We start from the raw sequence: 20,047 nt of genomic DNA, 5'->3' as shown, positions 1-20,047 counted from the left end.
AAATGTAGTTTATCTCTTTTATCCGATTATTAATCTATTAATCGAAGTTATAATCGACAGATTAATCGATTATATGGATCGGTGGAGGGAATACTTCAAAGACCTCCTCAATCCCACCAACACGTCTTCCTATGAGGAAGCAGTGCCTGGGGAGTCTGTGGTGGGCTCTCCTATTTCTGGGGCTGAGGTTGCTGAGGTAGTTAAAAAGCTCCTCGGTGGCAAGGCCCCGGGGGTAGATGAGATCCGCCCGGAGTTCCTTAAGGCTCTGGATGCTGTGGGGCTGTCTTGGTTGACAAGACTCTGCAGCATCGCGTGGACATCGGGGGCGGTACCACTGGATTTGCAGACCGGGGTGGTGGTTCCTCTCTTTAAGAAGGGGAACCGGAGGGTGTGTTCTAACTATCGTGGGATCACACTCCTCAGCCTTCCCGGTAAGGTCTATTCAGGTGTACTGGAGAGGAGGCTACGCCGGATAGTCCAACCTCGGATTCAGGAGGAACAGTGTGGTTTTCGTCCTGGTCGTGGAAGTGTGGACCAGCACTATACTCTCGGCAGGGTCCTTGAGGGTGCATGGGAGTTTGCCCAACCAGTCTACATGTGTTTTGTGGACTTGGAGAAGGCATTCGACCGTGTCCCTCGGGAAGTCCTGTGGGGAGTGCTCAGAGAGTACGGGGTATCGGACTGTCTGATTGTGGCAGTCCGCTCCCTGTATGATCAGTGCCAGAGCTTGGTCCGCATTGCCGGTAGTAAGTCGGACACGTTTCCAGTGAGGGTTGGACTCCGCCAAGGCTGCCCTTTGTCACCGATTCTGTTCATAACTTTTATGGACAGAATTTCTAGGCGCAGTCATGGCGTTGAGGGGATCTGGTTTGGTGGCTGCAGGATTAGGTCTCTGCTTTTTGCAGATGATGTGGTCCTGATGGCTTCATCTGGCCAGGATCTTCAGCTCTCACTGGATCGGTTCGCAGCTGAGATGAGAATCAGCACCTCCAAGTCCGAGTCCATGGTTCTCGCCCGGAAAAGGGTGGAGTGCCATCTCCGGGTTGGGGAGGAGATCTTGCCCCAAGTGGAGGAGTTCAAGTACCTCGGAGTCTTGTTCACGAGTGAGGGAAGAGTGGATCGTGAGATCGACAGGCGGATCGGTGCGGCGTCTTCAGTAATGCGGACGCTGTATCGATCCGTTGTGGTGAAGAAGGAGCTGAGCCGGAAGGCAAAGCTCTCAATTTACCGGTCGATCTACGTTCCCATCCTCACCTATGGTCATGAGCTTTGGGTTATGACCGAAAGGACAAGATCACGGGTACAAGCGGCCGAAATTAGTTTCCTCCGACGGGTGGCGGGGCTCTCCCTTAGAGATAGGGTGAGAAGCTCTGCCATCCGGGAGGAGCTCAAAGTAAAGCCGCTGCTCCTCCACATCGAGAGGAGCCAGATGAGGTGGTTCGGGCATCTGGTCAGGATGCCACCCGAACGCCTCCCTAGGGAGGTGTTTAGGGCACGTCCGACCGGTAGGAGGCCGCGGGGAAGACCCAGGACACGTTGGGAAGACTATGTCTCCCGGCTGGCCTGGGAACGCCTCGGGGTCCCACAGGAAGAGCTGGACGAAGTGGCTGGGGAGAGGGAAGTCTGGGCTTAGGCTGCTGCCCTCGCGACCCGACCTCGGATAAGCGGAAGAAGATGGATGGATGGATGGAGATTAATCGATTATCAAAATAGTTGTTAGTTGCAGCCCTATTTACAGCAAGGGTACTCATAATTTTTCTGCAGGCCAGCTATTTTTCAATTGACAAAGTCGAGGGGATCTACCTCATTCATATATATTAATTTATGAAAGAGACGTTTTTGTTAACAAGTTCAACGTTTTTAATGATAATACAAGCATGTTTATTTCCTTTCTTTCATGAAGACAAGAATATAAGTTGGTGTATTACCTGATTCTGATGACTTGCATTGATTGGAATCAGACAGTAGTGCTGATAATGTCCGCAATTTCAAATGGAGAAAAAAAGTCCTCCTTTCTGTCTAATACCACATGAAAGTTGTTGGTTTTTGGCATCTTATTTGTCCAGCTTGCATACTCCTTTCTATACACTTTACAAGAAATATATTGGCGGCAAACTCCGTAGCTTGTGCACACTAGCTTTCTGAGATTGTTATTTTGTTAGCACAGGCAGGATGAAGCAGGGCTTTTATTGTGAAGACAGGAAGTGTGCAGTCGGTCTTTATAGAGTTTTGACAGCAGGTACGGCGCGAGAGTCTGTTGGAATAAAACGTGTTTCCCGTCTTCCTGTCGGTCATTTTGTCTTAATAATAAAGCTCATTTTCATATTATTATTTATTTCACTAACTGCTTCTTTGCTATCACTTTTACCATCATATTTGTACATATCCTATTTGCTGATGTCGCTCTATTGTTGTTGTTGTGTTTGCTGCTGTTGTTGTTTTTGTCTCTCTGTCTTATCCCCCTCTCGTCCCCACAATTTCCTCCTCTGTCTTCCTTTTTTTCCCTCTTTCTATCCCCTCCTGCTCCGGCCCGGCTGCACCAAATGATAATATAAATACATTTAATAAAGTCAAATACAAATAAGGCAACAAGAGAAGTATCCCACACTTCTCTTTTGTAAAGTAAATTTGTACAGCCGATATGGGCATCGACATCAACAATATGATTTGCCTGAGAAGCTGGACAGGACAAAAAATAAATAAATAAATAAAAATAAAAATAAAAATAAAAATAAAAATAAAAATAAAAATAAAATAAATAAATAAATAAATAAAAATTAATAAATGTATTATTTTTTCCACATTTTACTACGCTAGTACGAAAACAAAACAACTCCACTCCAACGTGTGCAGGAGATGCTTTCAATCAAAGAGACGTTGGTTCGAGCGCAACCATACTTATCCATGTAAGCTTCTGTTTGGTCAATTCTCATTTAACTAAATCCAATTACCATCGATTGGGCGTCTCCGTAAAGCCGAGCTTTAGGGTTTTCTTGATAGTGCAGAAATCCTAACTTGGATGGAGCGCATCCATTTAACCTATTACATCCTCTGATGAAGCGTCGTGGAGGGAAATTCACATCATTGATTCGCCCACACCCGGGTTTTCCACAGGGGAGGGCTTCCGAAACACCTCCATCCTCTCTCCTCCGGCGGCGAAGGAGCTCCTGAGCAAAGCTGACCTGGATGGAGCATCCCATTTAGGCGGCGGGTGCTTTGATGTGGATGCGGTGATTATTATCGGCCTTTGAAGGCCAGGCTCCTACAATGCGCGGCGGTTTGAATCTGCACGTACTTTGCAGGTGCTACAATGTGATAATCCCGCCAGCCGGTGATGCATTATGCATTTTCCATAAAGGAGGACCATCACCTGAAGGTATATATTGACAGAGACTCTGAGAGGCTCGTGGATGTGGGAGGAAAACACTTGTGTTATCTTGGCTTCTTGCAAATCGGCTCGACATCTTTCCTCTGGAGGGGGGCAAATAGCTAAATAAACAGAGTAGAATAACATTTGACTGGGCTGCGCCATGCCTTTAGAAGACCAATTTAGCTGACTGAAGGCTCCTCACAGGATCTACACGGGAGCGTCGGCATGAAAATTTCCACCTGATTTCACAGGGGAGGTTTTTTAAAAACATACCTTTAGGCAGCTCCTTTACACGTCTTTCAAGTGCAAGATCATTTTATATTTCACTCTTGCAAATTTCATACTATTCACTCATTTTTAAAAGAAATTCTCCCTTGACTTTGGGGCCAGGTATGGTGGGTGGTAGCTGGTGGGTAGGGTGCCTTGCTTAAGGGCATTTTGGTTCAAGGGTGGCCTTCGTCCAACAGATAATATATCATATATCATATGCATTTTTTTTTTAAAAGACATACATAACAGGCCAAAACTTTGGACACACTTCCTCAGTCAATGCATTTTTTTAATTTTCATGACTATTTACATTGTAGATTGTCACTGAAGGCATCAAAACTATGAATGAACACATGTGGAGTTATGTACTTAACAAAAAAAAGGTAAAATAACTGAAAACATGTTTTATATTCTAGTTTCTTCAAAATAGCCACCCTTTGCTCTGATTACTGCTTTGCACAGACTTGGCATTCTCTCGATGAGCTTCAAAAGGTTTTCACTTAACAGGTGTGTTTGAAGCTCATGGAGAGAATGCCAAGAGTGTGCAAAGCAGTAATCACAGCAAAGAGTGGCTATTTTGAAGAAACTAGAATACAAAACATGTTTTCAGGTATTTCATTTTTTTTTGTTAAGTACATAACTCCACATGTGTTCATTCATAGTTTTGATACCTTCAGTGACAATCTACAATGTAAATAGTCATGAAAATAAAGAAAATGCATTGAATGAGAAGGTGTGTCCAAACTTTTGGCCTGTAGTGAACATCTTACTTGTAATTTTCATTACCAAATTCGGAAAATGCTAAACATTGTATCATGTACGTGGCAAAGCCAATGTAAATTAGCATAGAGCTAGCGTATTTTGGAAAAGCAGGGCCTTATATTACCTTTGACCATTTTCTATCAGGCACACTTGCTCTGTTGACACCGAAAAATTGTAGCATCACCTAGAGGCAATTTGGCTTAGCCCGCTCTGAGTGCTGCTTGAGTGCTTGTTTCCTCGCCAAGTGTTTAAGTCAGTGCTAAGTCTACAGCAGGATGTGACGTCACAAGCAATAAAGGTAATATCGAAATATGGCATTGTTAGATTTTATGTGAAACCGACGGAATTCGGTGAGTGCCTGTGAAAGTACAGAATTCGGTACCCACCCCTAGTCTCACCCTCATTTCTGTACCTCGATACATCCCGTTTTGGTCTTCGGTACAACCCGCATTTTGTCGCTTATTAGCCACCAAAATGTCATTCCCCACTTTTTTGTTTTAGTCCTAGGGCAGGGGCCGGCAACCCAAAAAGTTGAAAGCGCCATATTGGACCAAAAGTACAAAAAACAAATCTGTCTGGAGCTGCAAAAAAATGAAAAGCTGTATGTAAGTCTTATAATGAAGGCAACACATGACATAAGTGTCTATATTAGCTAGAATAGCCTACTATCAAAATGAATGTGTCGCAGGCTGAAGCAAATCTTCGTTGACAGAAATGTTGAAATGTAATATTTATTCTACACATTTTTACAACATTAGAAACCATTAGTAAATCAGAGGCTACTCAGAAGGTGAGATAACTCCTGGAAATGACTGGTTTTAATGGCCAAAGGTATAGATGTGTGTGTCCAAGTTAAAGGAAACGGCAGGATGACTTCTTTGAATTGATTTATTATAATCTTTGGCAAGCTAGGTAATGTTTGCTGTGGTCTGGAACAACATGGCACACAAACAACTATCTGAAATGCAGCCAATATTACATACAGATAATGTGTCACGAGACATGCAAAATTAAATTATATACAAACAGGATAAAGTAAAGGATATTACATGGGCTCAAAAATACCTACAAATGAGGCATAATGATGCAATATGTAGCCTAAATAGCATGTTAGCATTGATTAGCTTGCAGTCATGCACTGACCAAATATGCCTGATTAGCACTCCAACATGTCAATAATATCAACAAAGCGCAACGTTGTGCTTTCACGCACAGTATAAAACATTTGGTGGACAAAATGAGACAAAAAAGGAGTGAAAGATTTGACATGTAAACAAACTGTTGCGTCACAGTCCACACTATGGTGAGTTAAAGAACCGCCTAAATTAGTAGGACAAAACGATGTTGACCGAACACTCTGATGAGTGAAGCGTACACACAAACATATTAAACAGTGGGCTTTCTAACAATTGGGAAGGTTTGTGTCATGTTTGTACTCAAACAAAAAACATACAAAAACTAAAAAAATATTTTTCCCCTCATCTTTTTCCAATTTCAATCCTTTTTTAAAAATGCTCCAGGGCGGCACTAAAGAGCTGACCCCCGTCCTATGGGGCTGCACCCCATTCCAGTCCCCAAAACACCTTCTATTGGTCATAAGGGTCATAATTGGTCATAATAAGAACCTCGAGTCAGAAATAAACAGAAACGCACATAAAAAATGAGCTTTAGCAGTCCGTTTTGCCATCGGAAGACTTATTTTTCAGCCGGTTGCCTTTGTTTTGTTTACCACTCCGAGCTAACCAGCGCATTATCAGCACATAATCACCGCATCCCAAATTGACATTCTTAGCGCGGTGGGTTTTAAGGAAAGAAAGGCGCAGCGGTGGGTTGCTGGGTTGGTGGGGGGGCTTTGCATTCAGCGAATAATCATCCGCAAACACAGATTGCCGTTTAAGATTTGGACAAGCACCAATTTCTTTCACATACCAAGCCGCCTCGGAGAACATTGACATTCGTTTGATGGAATTCATTGTGACACGTTAATTGCGTCGACTTGTAATTCTGGCTAATTGATGCTTGTTGTGTCTCGGGAAATTAGGCCAGCTAGATAATAGCGCAAATATTATGAAAGACCGCCTGCCTGTCTCTTTGTGCCACAACAATAAAAAGACGTAGACGCGAGCCGGCGACAAGGAGAACTAACCTGGGCAATTTTCATAGAGTTCTGCGTGGAACCGCCGGCGTGATATTCAACTTCTTTTCTCTTGACGATTTCCTCGAACCTTGAAAGAAAGCACACACAAACATGTTTTTTTTGTTGGTTTTTTTTATGTTCAAGGATAATCACAGAATAACTTGCTAACAACATATTTTTTTACACAGATAAAAGGCCGTGAGCAGAGAACATTTTCTCCACTTTTTCAACACACCGCTCAATACAAGAAGGGAAAACAAACGAACGATAATCTTGCTTCAACACATAAAAAAGGTTAAAAAGGTTCACTTGAGCGTTTTATTAAAATGCTATTAGTTATACAAGCAAGCTAACATGCTTGCATTGACTTGCTAACATGCTATACCAAAGACTCAAAATAGTCTGATTACTTTTTCGCACACTCTTGGCATTCTCTCGATGAGCTTTAAGAAATGGTTTTCACTTCACAAATGTGCTTGAAGCTCATCGAGAGAATGCCAAGAGTGTGCAAAGCCCAATTTAAAGATGTTTAAAGAATTGAAAAAAGATCAACAGTTTACATAAATACATACACCATTCATCCAAATGAATCATCATTTCTGTTTCAGTCACTACGTTATTAAGTCACTACAGTAATTACAACTTGTGTTCACATCCACAGGAACCACATGGGTTAGCCAACCCTAGATATATAGATAGTACTTTATTGATTCCTTTAGGAGGGTTCCCTCAGGAAAATATAGTAATATACTGTATAATAGTATATATTAGAGATGTCCAATAACATCAGGCTGCCGATATCATCGGCCGATAAATGCTTTAAAATATAATATCGGAAATTATCGGTATCGGTTTCAAAAAGTAAAATTTCTGACTTTTTAAAACGTCGCTGTACGGAGTGGTACACGGACGTAGGGAGAAGTACAGAGCGCCAATAAACCTTAAAGGCACTGCCTTTGCGTGCCGGACCAATCACATAATACCTACGGCTTTTCACACACACAAGTCAATGCATTCATACTTGGTCAACAGCCATACAGGTCACACCGAGGGTGGCCGTATAAACAACTTTAACACTGTTACAAATATGCGCCACACTGTGAACCCACACCAAACAAGAATGACAAACACATTTCGGGAGAACATCCGCACCGTAACACAACATAAACACAACAGAACAAATACCCAGAACCCCTTGCAGCACTAACTCTTCCAGGACGCTACAATATACACCCCCCGCTAACCCTTCCCCCACACACACACCTCAACCCCGCCCACCTCAACCTCCTCATGCTCTCTCAGGGAGAGCATGTCCCAAATTCCAAGCTGCTGTTTTGAGGCATGTTAAAAAAAATAATGCACTTTGTGACTTCAATAATAAATATGGCAGTGCCATGTTGGCATTTTTTTCCATAACTTGAGTTGATTTATTTTGGAAAACCTTGTTACATTGTTTAATGCATCCAGCGGGGCATCACAACAAAATTAGGCATAATAATGTGTTAATTCTACGACTGTATATATCGGTATCGGTTGATATCGGAATCTGTAATTAAGAGTTGGACAATATCGGAATATTGGATATCGGCAAAAAAGCCATTATCGGACATCTCTAGTATATATATAGTAGTATATGTAGTAGTAGCTGTAATAGTAGTATATAATCTACACAGTATTTACAACCTTACTAGTGTTCACTTCACAGCCACAGATGGTTCATCTAGTTAAAGTTAAAGTACCAATAATAGTCACGCACACACTAGGTGTGGTGAAATTTGTCCTCTGCATTTGACCCATCCCCTTGTTCACCCCCTGGGAAATGAGGGGAGCAGTGGGCAACAGCGGTGGCCGCGCCCGGGAATAATTTTTGGTGATTTAACGGCCAATTCCAACCCTTGATGCTGAGTGCCAAGCAGGGAGGTAATGGGTCCCATTTTTATAATCTTTGGTATGACTCGGCCGGGGTTTGAACTGAACTCACAACCTACCGATCTCAGGGCGGACACTCTAACCACTAGGCCACAGAGTATTTACATTATTTACTAGTGATGTCCGATAATGGCTTTTTGCCAATATCTGATATTCCGATATTGTCCAAATCTTTAATTACCGATACCGATATCAACCGATACCGATATCAACCGATATATACAGTCGTGGAATTAACACATTACTATGCCTAATTTGGACAACCAGGTATGGTGAAGATAAGGTACTTTAAAAAAAATAAATAAAAAAATAAAATAAGATAAATAAATTAAAAACATTTTCTTGAATAAAAAAGAAAGTAAAACAATATAAAAACAGTTACATTGAAACTAGTAATTAATGAAAATGAGTCAAATTAACTGTTAAAGGTTAGTACAATTAGTGGACCAGCAGCACGCACAATCATGTGTGCTTACGGACTGTATCCCTTGCAGACTGTATTGATATATAATGTAGGAACCAGAATATTAATAACAGACAGAAACAACCTTTTTGTTTGAATGAGTGTGAATGAGTGTAAATGGGGGACAAAGTTTTTTTGGGTTGGTGCACTAATTGTAAGTGTATCTTGTGTTTTTTATGTTGATTTAATAAAAAATTAAAAAATTAAAAATAAAAAAATAAAAAAACAATACCGATAATTTCCGATATTACATTTTAACGCATTTATCGGCCGATAATATCGGCAGGTCGATATTGTCGGACATCTATTATTTACACATTACTTTGGTTCATTCACATATTACTTTGGCATTTTTGCTTTAATGGCTCTGACAGGTCCAATTGTGAAAAATATTGACATTTAAAAACATACATCATATGTTCTGTTAAACCACTAATGGCAACATAAGCCAGCAGGTGGTGTTCTTGTGGTCTGACAAATGTAACTGTGATCAAGTTGCAAACCGCCCCTTTAAGTCATAAAAACAAAGCCTGGAAATTTATGTTTGGTCGATTATTTCTTGGAACTGTGCTTCTTTGCAATAAACCTTTGGAAAACTGCACTTTTAAACGCTGCTACATTTGGAAGGAACAAGCTATTGAATCATAAAAAAACCTCATCTGGGTATCTCTCTGCACTGGGATTGCCTCTAATGAAGACGAGACTGGTTCTTCCAGCGAGAGAGATGCCACAATGCCTCCACCGAAAGACGGTACTTTATCGGCGCGGCAATCAGCAATGCGTTCCCCGCGTCTTCGCCGCACTACGACCTTATGTTCCAACTGAACTCATCACCGCTGAACAGGCTGTACCTCGCAGCTCAAAACAAGAGTCAATAGCAACAGCTATTTAAGACGTTTGGCATTGGCACAGTGGGTACAACCCACATGAAACGCACGTTTCTTGCAAATGAGGCAGCGTTTAAAAGAGTAACAAACAGAGACCTTTCATCAGGAAGATTTATAACCAAGAAGCATTGTTACGACAAAGACATCAATCTTACTTTTTGTGCTTGTTTTAGAATCATTGCAACCAGTAGACAATTATTTTACATAGTTGTGTGTTTTTAGAGCAGTATAAACTATATGTTTACAAAATGTCCCGCTAGGGAAATGGCGCATTTTATTGAGTGACGTCTGAACCCTGCAAAGTTGAGACTAAACACTAAACGGAGGCTGCATCAAGGAGTAAACAAACGCTTGCTTTTTCCCAACCAAAAACCACAGGGACAAACCAACAGCTCTGTCATTTATAGGATGTACTTTTTTTCTTTTTTTTTTTTTACTTCATTGAAACTCACAAAATTATATGTCTTGTCCTTTAACATTGCTTCTTTTTTTAAACAAACAATAATTACAGTGAATATCCATCCATCCATTTTCTACAGCTTGTCCCTTTCGGGGACGCGGGGGGTGCTGGAGCCTATCTCAGCTGCATTCGGGCGGTAGGCGGGGTACACCCTATATAAAAATAAAGGGAGACATAAAGGGATAAGTACAAAAAAATAATACAATTATTGCTTTTTTAATCAGATTAATGGCACTTTTGAATTTGGATTAATCATGATTAATCCCATTTTATTACTCACTTGCAGAGTTTAAATTATCTTCAAAAAGATACCAAAATTTTGGACACAAAAGCAATTTTACAAACCCCGTTTCCATATGAGTTGGGAAATTGTGTTAGATGTAAATATAAACGGAATACAATGATTTGCAAATCATTTTCAACCCATATTCAGTTGAATATGCTTCAAAGACAACATATTTGATGTTCAAACTGATAAACATTTTGTTTTTTGCAAATAATCATTAACTTTAGAATTTGATGCCAGCAACTCGTGACAAAGAAGTTGGGAAAGGTGGCAATAAATACTGATAAAGTTGAGGAATGCTCATCAAACACTTATTTGGAACATCCCACAGGTGAACAGGCAAATTGGGAACAGGTGGGTGCCATGATTGGGTATAAAAGTAGATTCCATGAAATGCTCAGTCATTCACAAACAAGGATGGGGTGGGGGTCACCACTTTGTCAACAAATGCGTGAGCAAATTGTTGAACAGTTCAAGAAAATCCTTTCTCAACCAGCTATTGCAAGGAATTTAGGGATTTCACCATCTACGGTCCGTAATATCATCAAAGGGTTCAGAGAATCTGGATAAATCACTGCACGTAAGCAGCTAAGCCCGTGACCATCGATCCCTCAGGCTGTACTGCATCAACAAGCGACATCAGTGTGTAAAGGATATCACCACATGGGCTCAGGAACACTTCAGAAACCCACTGTCAGTAACTACAGTTGGTCGCTACATCTGTAAGTGCAAGTTAAAACTCCCCTATGCAAGGCGAAAACCGTTTATCAACAACACCCAGAAACGCCGTCGGCTTCGCTGGGCCTGAGTTCATCTAAGATGGACTGATACAAAATGAAAAAGTGTTCTGTGGTCTGACGAGTCCACATTTCAAATTGTTTTTGGAAGCTGTGGACGTCGTGTCCTCCGGACCAAAAAGGAAAAGAACCATCCGGATTGTTATAGGCTCAAAGTTGAAAAGCCAGCATCTGTGATGGTATGGGGGTGTATTAGTGCCCAAGACATGGGTAACTTACACATCTATGAAGGCGCCATTAATGCTGAAAGGTACATACAGGTTTTGGAGCCATGAAATTCTAAGTTAATTATTATTTGCAAAAAAAAATAAAGTTTATGAGCTTGAACACCAAATATCTTGTCTTTGTAGTGCATTCAATTGAATATGGGTTGAAAAGGATTTGCAAATCATTGTATTCCGTTTATATTTACATCTAACACAGTTTCCCAACTCATATGGAAACAGGGTTTGTAGATTACCGGTATATATAGGACCTTTTTTTTTTTTTAATGTTTTACTTGAATGCATGTCATTTACTTTCCTTAAACCGTGGCAACAGTTACAGTACAGGCCAATAGTTTGGACACACATTCTCATTCAATGTGTTTTCTTTATTTTCATGACTATTTACATTGTAGATTGTCACTGAAGGCATCAAAACTATGAATGAACACATGTGGAGTTATGTACTTAACAAAAAAAAGGGGAAATAACTGAAAACATGTTTTATATTCTAGTTTCTTCGAAACAGCCACTCTTTGCTCTAATTACTGCTTTGCAAACTCTTGGCATTCTCTCCATGAGCTTTAACCTGAAATGGTTTTCACTTGACAGGTGTGCTTGAAGATTATCGAGAGAATGCCAAGAGTGTGAAAAGCAGTAATCAGGCCTGTGTTGTATATCTCAAGTCCCTTTAGCGGAGGGTTGCCAAACTTGTTTTCATTGAGGACCTCATCACAGTTATTGCTGCCCTCAGAGGGCCATTTAAAAGAAGTACTGAATATATATAAATGTATAATTGATGATATTTTTAAACAATTATATCAATAAATATTATTAGTTTTTTGATAACAAATACTTGGGATTTTTGTTGCATGATCAGATAACATATTTTTTTAATATTTGTATTTTTACTGATCTCCAAATCAACCTCGATTGAAACACAATTGAAATGCAGGTTGTTGATGTGGCCATTCAGGAATGCAGTTGTCTGTGGAGTTTTTTTAATTTACATATTTATTTTCCCAATTTACTTTGTTTTCACTGTTGTATTTTTTATTTTTTTAACATTTTTTTTTTGTTGGAGTGGGGCCATTTGAGTGGTTTCGGATCATTCCTGTCAATTATTTGTGACCGAAAACCCAATAAACAAATGTAAAAAAAAAAATATATATATATATTAAAAATAAAAAGAATACATTCACAGGGTTTACCCTAAACTGCCAAGATACCTGTAGCGGTGGGGGAGTGGTTATGGGCGTGGTCACCATGACGTTGTCGAGTAATTTGCATCATTTGCTATGATGATATATTTTTCTTTAAAAAGGCTAAGACATTGTATACATACATTTAAAACACATCTGTTGTTGATTAGTATTAACATATATACTTTGTAATCGTTTTGCTATATTTTCAATTGTTGCTGCTTTTTGTACCGTATTTTTAGGAGTATAAGTCGCACCTGCCGAAAATGCATAATAAAGAAGGAAAAAAACATATATAAGTCGCACTGGAGTATAAGTCACATTTTTGGGGGAAATTTATTTGATAAAACCGAACACCAAGAATAGACATTTGAAAGGCAATTTAAAATAAATTAAGAATAGTGAACAACAGACTGAATAAGTGTACGTTATATGAGGCATAAATAACCAACTGAGAACGTGCCTGGTATGTTAACGTAACAGATTATGGTAAGAGTCATTCAAATAACTATAACATATAGAACATGCTATACGTTTACCAAACAATCTGTCACTCCTAATCGCTAAATCCCATGAAATCTTATACGTCTAGTCTCTTACGTGAATGAGCTAAATAATATTATTTGATATTTTACGGTAATGTGTTAATAATTTCACACATAAGTCGCTCCTGAGTATAAGTCGCACCCCCGGCCAAACTATGAAAAAAACTGCGACTTATAGTCCGAAAAATACGGTACAATGTACTTTGTTGAGATTTTTCCAGACTTTTAATAACTAATTTATTTCATTAAAAATAACTGTAAAATTCCTGACTATAAGCCGCTACTTTTTTCCTCGGCTTTGAACTCTGAAGTATATGAAACAGTGTGGCTAATTTATGGGTTTTTCTTCGCTGATGGCTGTAATGCAAATAGCTTTAAAAAAAAACAAAAACAGAGCAAATACACTGAATAGGTATGTTATTGTTTGTGTTATGGCGCCATCTTTTGGTTGAGTTCGCTCATTGCAGGTGCAGTTGTGCTGCATTGCCCTTCTTTTTAAACTGAGCCTTCAACCGGAAGCAAAAGTCCTCTTCCGTCTTCTAGCTATCCGTAGTGTCTCTAATCATATGGATTCGTCAATAATAACTTCCGAGCAACGTATTACAATATAACTAAAACAATTCATACTTAGTAAACCGTCCCGTGTGTGATGTCTGTAGGAGTGTTTTCATGCATATTTGTACGTGCTATCGTAATGTAACAAAGAGGGCGTTGTTGGCATTAGCTAATATGCTATGTTTGTATTAGTACCTTACAATGGAATTATTTTTGTATTGTTTCAGTTTCATAAATTCACCAAAACGTCACCGTGGATTGGAGAGCGGGCTTCCGCAGCCAGTGGGTCCATGACCATGACTTCTGTTTTGTTTGCTCAGCCGTTTTACTACCGTGTTACAGACAACGTTCTGAAACAATTAAGGTATGTAAATAAATATTTACAAAAATCTTTCGGTGTAAGTAACTCATAGATAATATATGGAAAAATATATTGTCTAAAATATAGTGGGATTGGCTCTATAACAGTGGTTCCCAACCTTTTTGTAGCTGCGGACCGGGCAACGCATGAAAATTTGTCCCACGGACCGGGGGCGGGGGGGTTATGGTATTTTTTTGTAGTCATAAAGAAATACAATCATGTGTGCTTACGGACTGTATCCCTGCAGACTCTATTGATCTATATTGATATATAATGTATATATTGTGTTTTTTATGTTGATTTAATAAAATAAAAAAATTATAATAACATTTTTATTTTTTCCCATTTCTTGTGCGGCCTGGTATTAATCGGTCTACGGACCGGTACCGGGCCGCGGCCCGGTGGTTGGGGACCACTGCTCTATAAGACCTACTCAGTGGCCGAGTGACCTAGTCAGTGGCCGAGTGGTTAGAGTGTGCGCCCTGAGATCGGTAGGTTGTGAGTTCAAACCCCGGCCGAGTCATACCAAAGACTATAAAAATGGGACCCATTACCTCCCTGCTTGGCACTCAGCATCAAGGGTTGGAATTGGGGGTTAAATCACCAAAAATGATTCCCGGGCGCAGCCACCGCTGCTGCCCACTGCTCCCCTCACCCAGGGTACTTTAACTTTAAAATATGGTAATGATTCCTACTTTGCGTGAATTCTCGAACGAGGGATTACTGTACTGGGATTCAAGATTGCCATAAAATATTTAACTACAGTTAAGTATAGGGCCACAAAATATTGGCCTGTGGACCGTGGGTTTGAGGCACCCCCGAGTTAAATAGATGTGTATGTGCCGGTTTCAGTTTGTACTTAATTGTTTCAGTTTCATAAATTCACCAAAACGTCACCGTGGATTGGAGAGCGGGATTCCACAGCCAGTGGGTCCATGACCATGACTTCTGTTTTGTTTGCTCAGCTGTTTTACTACCGTGTTACAGACAACGTTCAGAAACAATTAAGGTATGTAAATAAATATTTACAAAAATCTTTCGGTGTAAGTAACTCATAGATAATATATGGAAAAATATTTTGTCTAAAATATAGTGGGATTGGCTCTATAACAGTGGTCCCCAACCTTTTACTTTCTAAAGCTGCCGTTTGAAAGATGAATAGCTGGGATGTTGGTGATGCAAAAAAATATATAAATAATATGCATTCTCCCCATCTACAAGTTGATACGCTTTGCCCCTGCAGCTGCACAGTGAATACTGCCCATTTGTCGCTGACATGGTGCACAGTTCAAGGTGCCTCCGCTGTGTAATTCCACCTTAAATTAATCACAAGCATGGCCGCCTGTATAAACACACTATTACACGCCGTCAAGGCATTCCACGTCGTTGCCACTCCTTCCCCCGGACAAATAAACATGTCTGCTTTAAGCGGCAAAAGGCACGCTATGCAAACATGTCGTCCTTTTTTCGGCATTCCAGCTGCGTTAACGAAGCATGGCCGAGCGGGGAGCGAGTGTGAAAGTAACCTTTACGGCTTCAAAGACAACTCCTATCTTTTCTCCAGGCAGGGCCTGTTCCTGGAACTTTCTATACAAGTGGAAAATAAGCTAACCGGGAGGAAGAAGAGGGGGTCGGGGGGAGGAAGGGAGAAGAAAATCCACCCAGAGACACCTGTTATGACTCCTGGACAAAGGAGGAATTAAAGCACCGTGGGTGTTTATAACATGGAGGGACTCCAGAACTCAGCTTCTGAGGATTTTTGGGTTTGCCCCACCTTCCGGTGCAGACAGCATTAGGCCCTCCCTTCCTATTGGACGCCAGCTGCCTGGGGAGCTTTTTACACCTGCTAACATCGTGTGATCCCATAGTAGCGACACCGTAAATAAACCAAAAATCCACTGCAGCCGGAGCTGAGCCAGCGAATGGGAGTGAGGGAGGGAGGGAGGGAGGAAGGGAGGATGTGGGTATGCACTAAAAAAAGAAAAAAAAAGAAGAGGGATAGCTATGAACAAAATGTCTACAGCCGCTAAACTTGTCTAAGCTTACACAAGCATGGCGGTGTTCGCTTGCATTCCGATGAATAACGTCAGCTGTGCACAACACAGCACAATGGCGGACTGCCCCTCACCAGAGCCAGCGTCTAGTCCCAATTGCGGGTTTTTGAGTCCCCTAACCAAGGTTCTTAATCAGAGGTATGCAAACTTTTCGACAGGGGGCCGCATTAGGGCTTAAAAAATTTGGCCGGGAGCCGAAAGCATGCAAAGTAACCATTATATATATATATATATATATATATATATATATATATATATATATATATATATATTTACATATTTATGAGCTTCAAGAGGTAGTCACCTGAAATGGTTTTCACTTCACAGGTGTGCTTGAAGCTCATGGAGAGAATGCCAAGAGTGTGCAAAGCAGTAATCAGAGCAAAGGGTGGCTATTTTGAAGAAACTAGAATATAAAACATGTTTTCAGTTATATCACCTTTCCTTGTTAAGTACATAACTCCACATGTGTTCATTCATATTTTTGATGCCTTCAGTGACAATCTACAATGTAAATAGTCATGAAAATAAAGAAAACTGTCACGACTGGGACCATGGCTTGGTTTGTTCTCCCGAGGTGCAAGTGAATTGGACCAGATGTGGCGTGAAGGTAAATACATGATTTATTTAAACACTATAACTACAAAAAAAAAGTACAAACGAAAAGCGCGCACAGTGGCGGAGAAACGACTTGGCTATGAAAACAAATACTTGCACAAAGGCAGAAACTATGAACAACAAAAAACACTAACTGTGGCTTAATAAACAAAAACTTACTTGGCATGGAACCGGCATGAAAAAAGAGCAGCAAGGGTCTTAAGGGTGTGTGGAGAGTGTGCTGAAGCATAAATGCGGGATGTCGTCAGAACGACAAACTGAAAACAATGAACTTAAATACTATAGACATGATTAACGAAAACAGGTGCGTGACTCAAAACGTGAAACAGGTGCGTGACGTGACAGGTGAAAACTAATGGTTGCTATGGTGACAAAACAAAAGTGCACAAAAAGTCCAAAAACAAAACCGAACATGACCAAAACAAAAACATGATCACACAGACATGACAAAAACGCATTGAATGAGGAAGTGTGTCCAAACATTTGGCCTGTACTGTATGTGTTATTGTCTTACATAAGGAAATGATAGAAAACCTGCTCAGTGGCCTTGTGGTTAGAGTGTCCGCCCTGAGATCAATAGGTCGTGAGTTCAAACCCCGGCCGAGTCATACCAAAGACTATAAAATGGGACCCATTACCTCCCTGCTTGGCACTCAGCATCAAGGGTTGGAATTGGGGGTTAAATCACCAAAATGATTCCCGAGCGCTGCCACCGCTGCTGCTCACTGCTCCCCTTACCTCCCAGGGGGTGGAACAAGGGGACGGGGTCAAATGCAGAGAGTAATTTCACCACACCTAGTGTGTGTGTGACTATCAGTGGTACTTTAACTTAAAAAAAAACAGAAAGTACAGTTCCCCTTTAAACATGTTAACAAATGAAACAAATGCAGTAATTTCTTAAAATCAGTGGTTCTCCAACATTTTTTCACCACCTCAAAAAAAACGTGGCTCTCCAAGTACCACCATAATTGACCAACGTTAAAATGCAGTAGCGTAGTATGTCTAAGTATTGATTAAAAACAAAGCTTTTATTCAACAAGTATGTTGTAACACAGGGGTCACCAACGCGCCAGGTCGCCCGTAAGGACGACTATGAGTCGCCCGCTGGCCTGTTCTACAAATAGCAGCACTTACAATAGCTGCCTCTATTTTTTAAATTTTATTTATTTACTAGCAAGCTGGTCTCGCTTTGCTCGACATTTTTAATTTTAGGAGAGACAAAACTCAAATAGAATTTGAAAATCCAAGAAAATATTTTAAAGACTTGGTCTTCACTTGTTTAAATAAATTCATCTATTTTTTACTTTGCTTCTTACAACTTTCAGAAAGACAATTTTAGAGAAAAAATACAACCTTAAAAATGATTTTAGGATTTTTAAACACATATACCTTTTTACCTTTTAAATTCCTTCCTCTTCTTTCCTGACAATTTAAATCAATGTTCAAGTGTTTTTTGTTTTTTTTTGTAAAGAATACTAAATACATTTTAATTTAATTCTCCATTTTTGTGAAATATTTCTTCAAACTTATTATGATTAAAATTCAAAAAAATGATTCTGGAAAATCTAGAAAATCTATAGAATCAAATTTAAATCTTATTTCAAAGTCTTTTGAATTTCTTTTAACATTTTTGTTCTGGAAAATCTAGAAGGAATAATGATTTGTCTTTGTTAGAAATATAGCTTGGTCCAATTTGTTATATATTCTAACAAAGTGCAGATTGGATTTTAAACTATTTAAAACATGTCATCAAAATTCTAAAATTAATCTTAATCAGGAAAAATTACTAATGATGTTCCATAAATTCTTTTTTAAATTTTTTCAAAAAGATTCGAATTAGCTAGTTTTTCTCTTCTTTTTTTCGGTTGAATTTTGAATTTTAAAGAGTCGAAATTGAAGATAAACTATGTTTCAAAATTAAATTTTCATTTTTTTCGTGTTTTCTCCTCTTTTAAACCGTTCAATTAAGTGTTTTTTTCATCATTTATTCTCTACAAAAAACCTTCCGTAAAAAGGAAAAAAAATGTACGACGGAATGATGATCAGTGTTTCCACAAAGATAAATATCATGAATTATGAATAATAACAGAGTTTAAAGGGGAACATTATCACCAGACCTATGTAAGGGTCTATATATACCTTGATGTTGCAGAAAAAAGACCATATATTTTTTTACCCGATTTCCGAACTCTAAATGGGTGAATTTTGGCGAATTAAACGCCTTTCTAATATTCGCTCTCGGAGCGATGACGTCACGCTGTTATTTTCCGTTTTTTCGACTGTTTTCCGTACCTTGGAGACATCATGCCTCGTCGGTGTGTTGTCGGAGGGTGTAACAACACGAACAGGGACGGATTCAAGTTGCACCAGTGGCAAGAAATTGGACGTTTGTTCCGCACACTTTACCGACGAAAGCTATGCTACGACAGAGATGGCAGGAATGTGTGGATATCCTGCGATACTCAAAGCAGATGCATTTCCAACGATAAAGTCAAAGAAATCTGCCGCCAGACCCCCATTGAATCTGCCGGAGTGTGTGAGCAATTCAGGGACAAAGGACCTCGCTAGGACGGCAAGCAACGGCGGCAGTTTGTTCCCGCAGACGAGCGAGCTAAACCCCCTATCGACCCTAGCTTCCCTGGCCTGCTGACATCAACTCCAAAACTGGACAGATCAGCTTTCAGGAAAAGAGCGCGGATGAGGGTATGTCTACAGAATATATTAATTGATGAAAATTGGGCTGTCTGCACTCTCAAAGTGCATGTTGTTGCCAAATGTATTTCATATGCTGTAAACCTAGTTCATAGTTGTTAGTTTCCTTTAATGCCAAACAAACACATACCAATCGTTGGTTAGAAGGCGATCGCCGAATTCGTCCTCGCTTTCTCCCGTTCTCGCTTTCGTGTCGTTTTCGTCTGTTTCGCTTGCATACGGTTCAACCCGATATGGCTCAATAGCTTCAGTTTCTTCTTCAATTTCGTTTTCGCTACCTGCCTCCACACTACAACCATCCGTTTCAATACATTCGTAATCTGTTGAATCGCTTAAGCCGCTGAAATCCGAGTCTGAATTCGAGCTAATGTCGCTATAGCTTGCTGTTCTTTCCGCCATGTTTGTTTGTGTTGGCTTCACTATGTGACGTCACAGG

At 40.0% G+C, this 20,047-nt stretch overlaps 1 protein-coding gene across 2 annotated transcripts in view; it reads right to left on the bottom strand.

The window, feature by feature from the left end:
* Positions 1-20,047, bottom strand: part of LOC133610400 (adenosine kinase-like) — a 310,119-nt gene that overhangs the window by 249,312 nt on the left and 40,760 nt on the right. For both annotated transcript variants that reach the window (XM_061966612.2, XM_061966613.2), the window contains exon 4: positions 6,549-6,627. In XM_061966612.2, coding sequence (XP_061822596.2) covers positions 6,549-6,627 — 79 coding nt within the window. The remainder of the gene's footprint in view (positions 1-6,548; positions 6,628-20,047) is intronic.

Source organism: Nerophis lumbriciformis, linkage group LG11 (genome assembly GCF_033978685.3).
Source record: "Nerophis lumbriciformis linkage group LG11, RoL_Nlum_v2.1, whole genome shotgun sequence".
Taxonomy (NCBI): domain Eukaryota; kingdom Metazoa; phylum Chordata; class Actinopteri; order Syngnathiformes; family Syngnathidae; genus Nerophis; species Nerophis lumbriciformis.
This window is presented reverse-complemented; position numbering and strand designations above follow the sequence as displayed.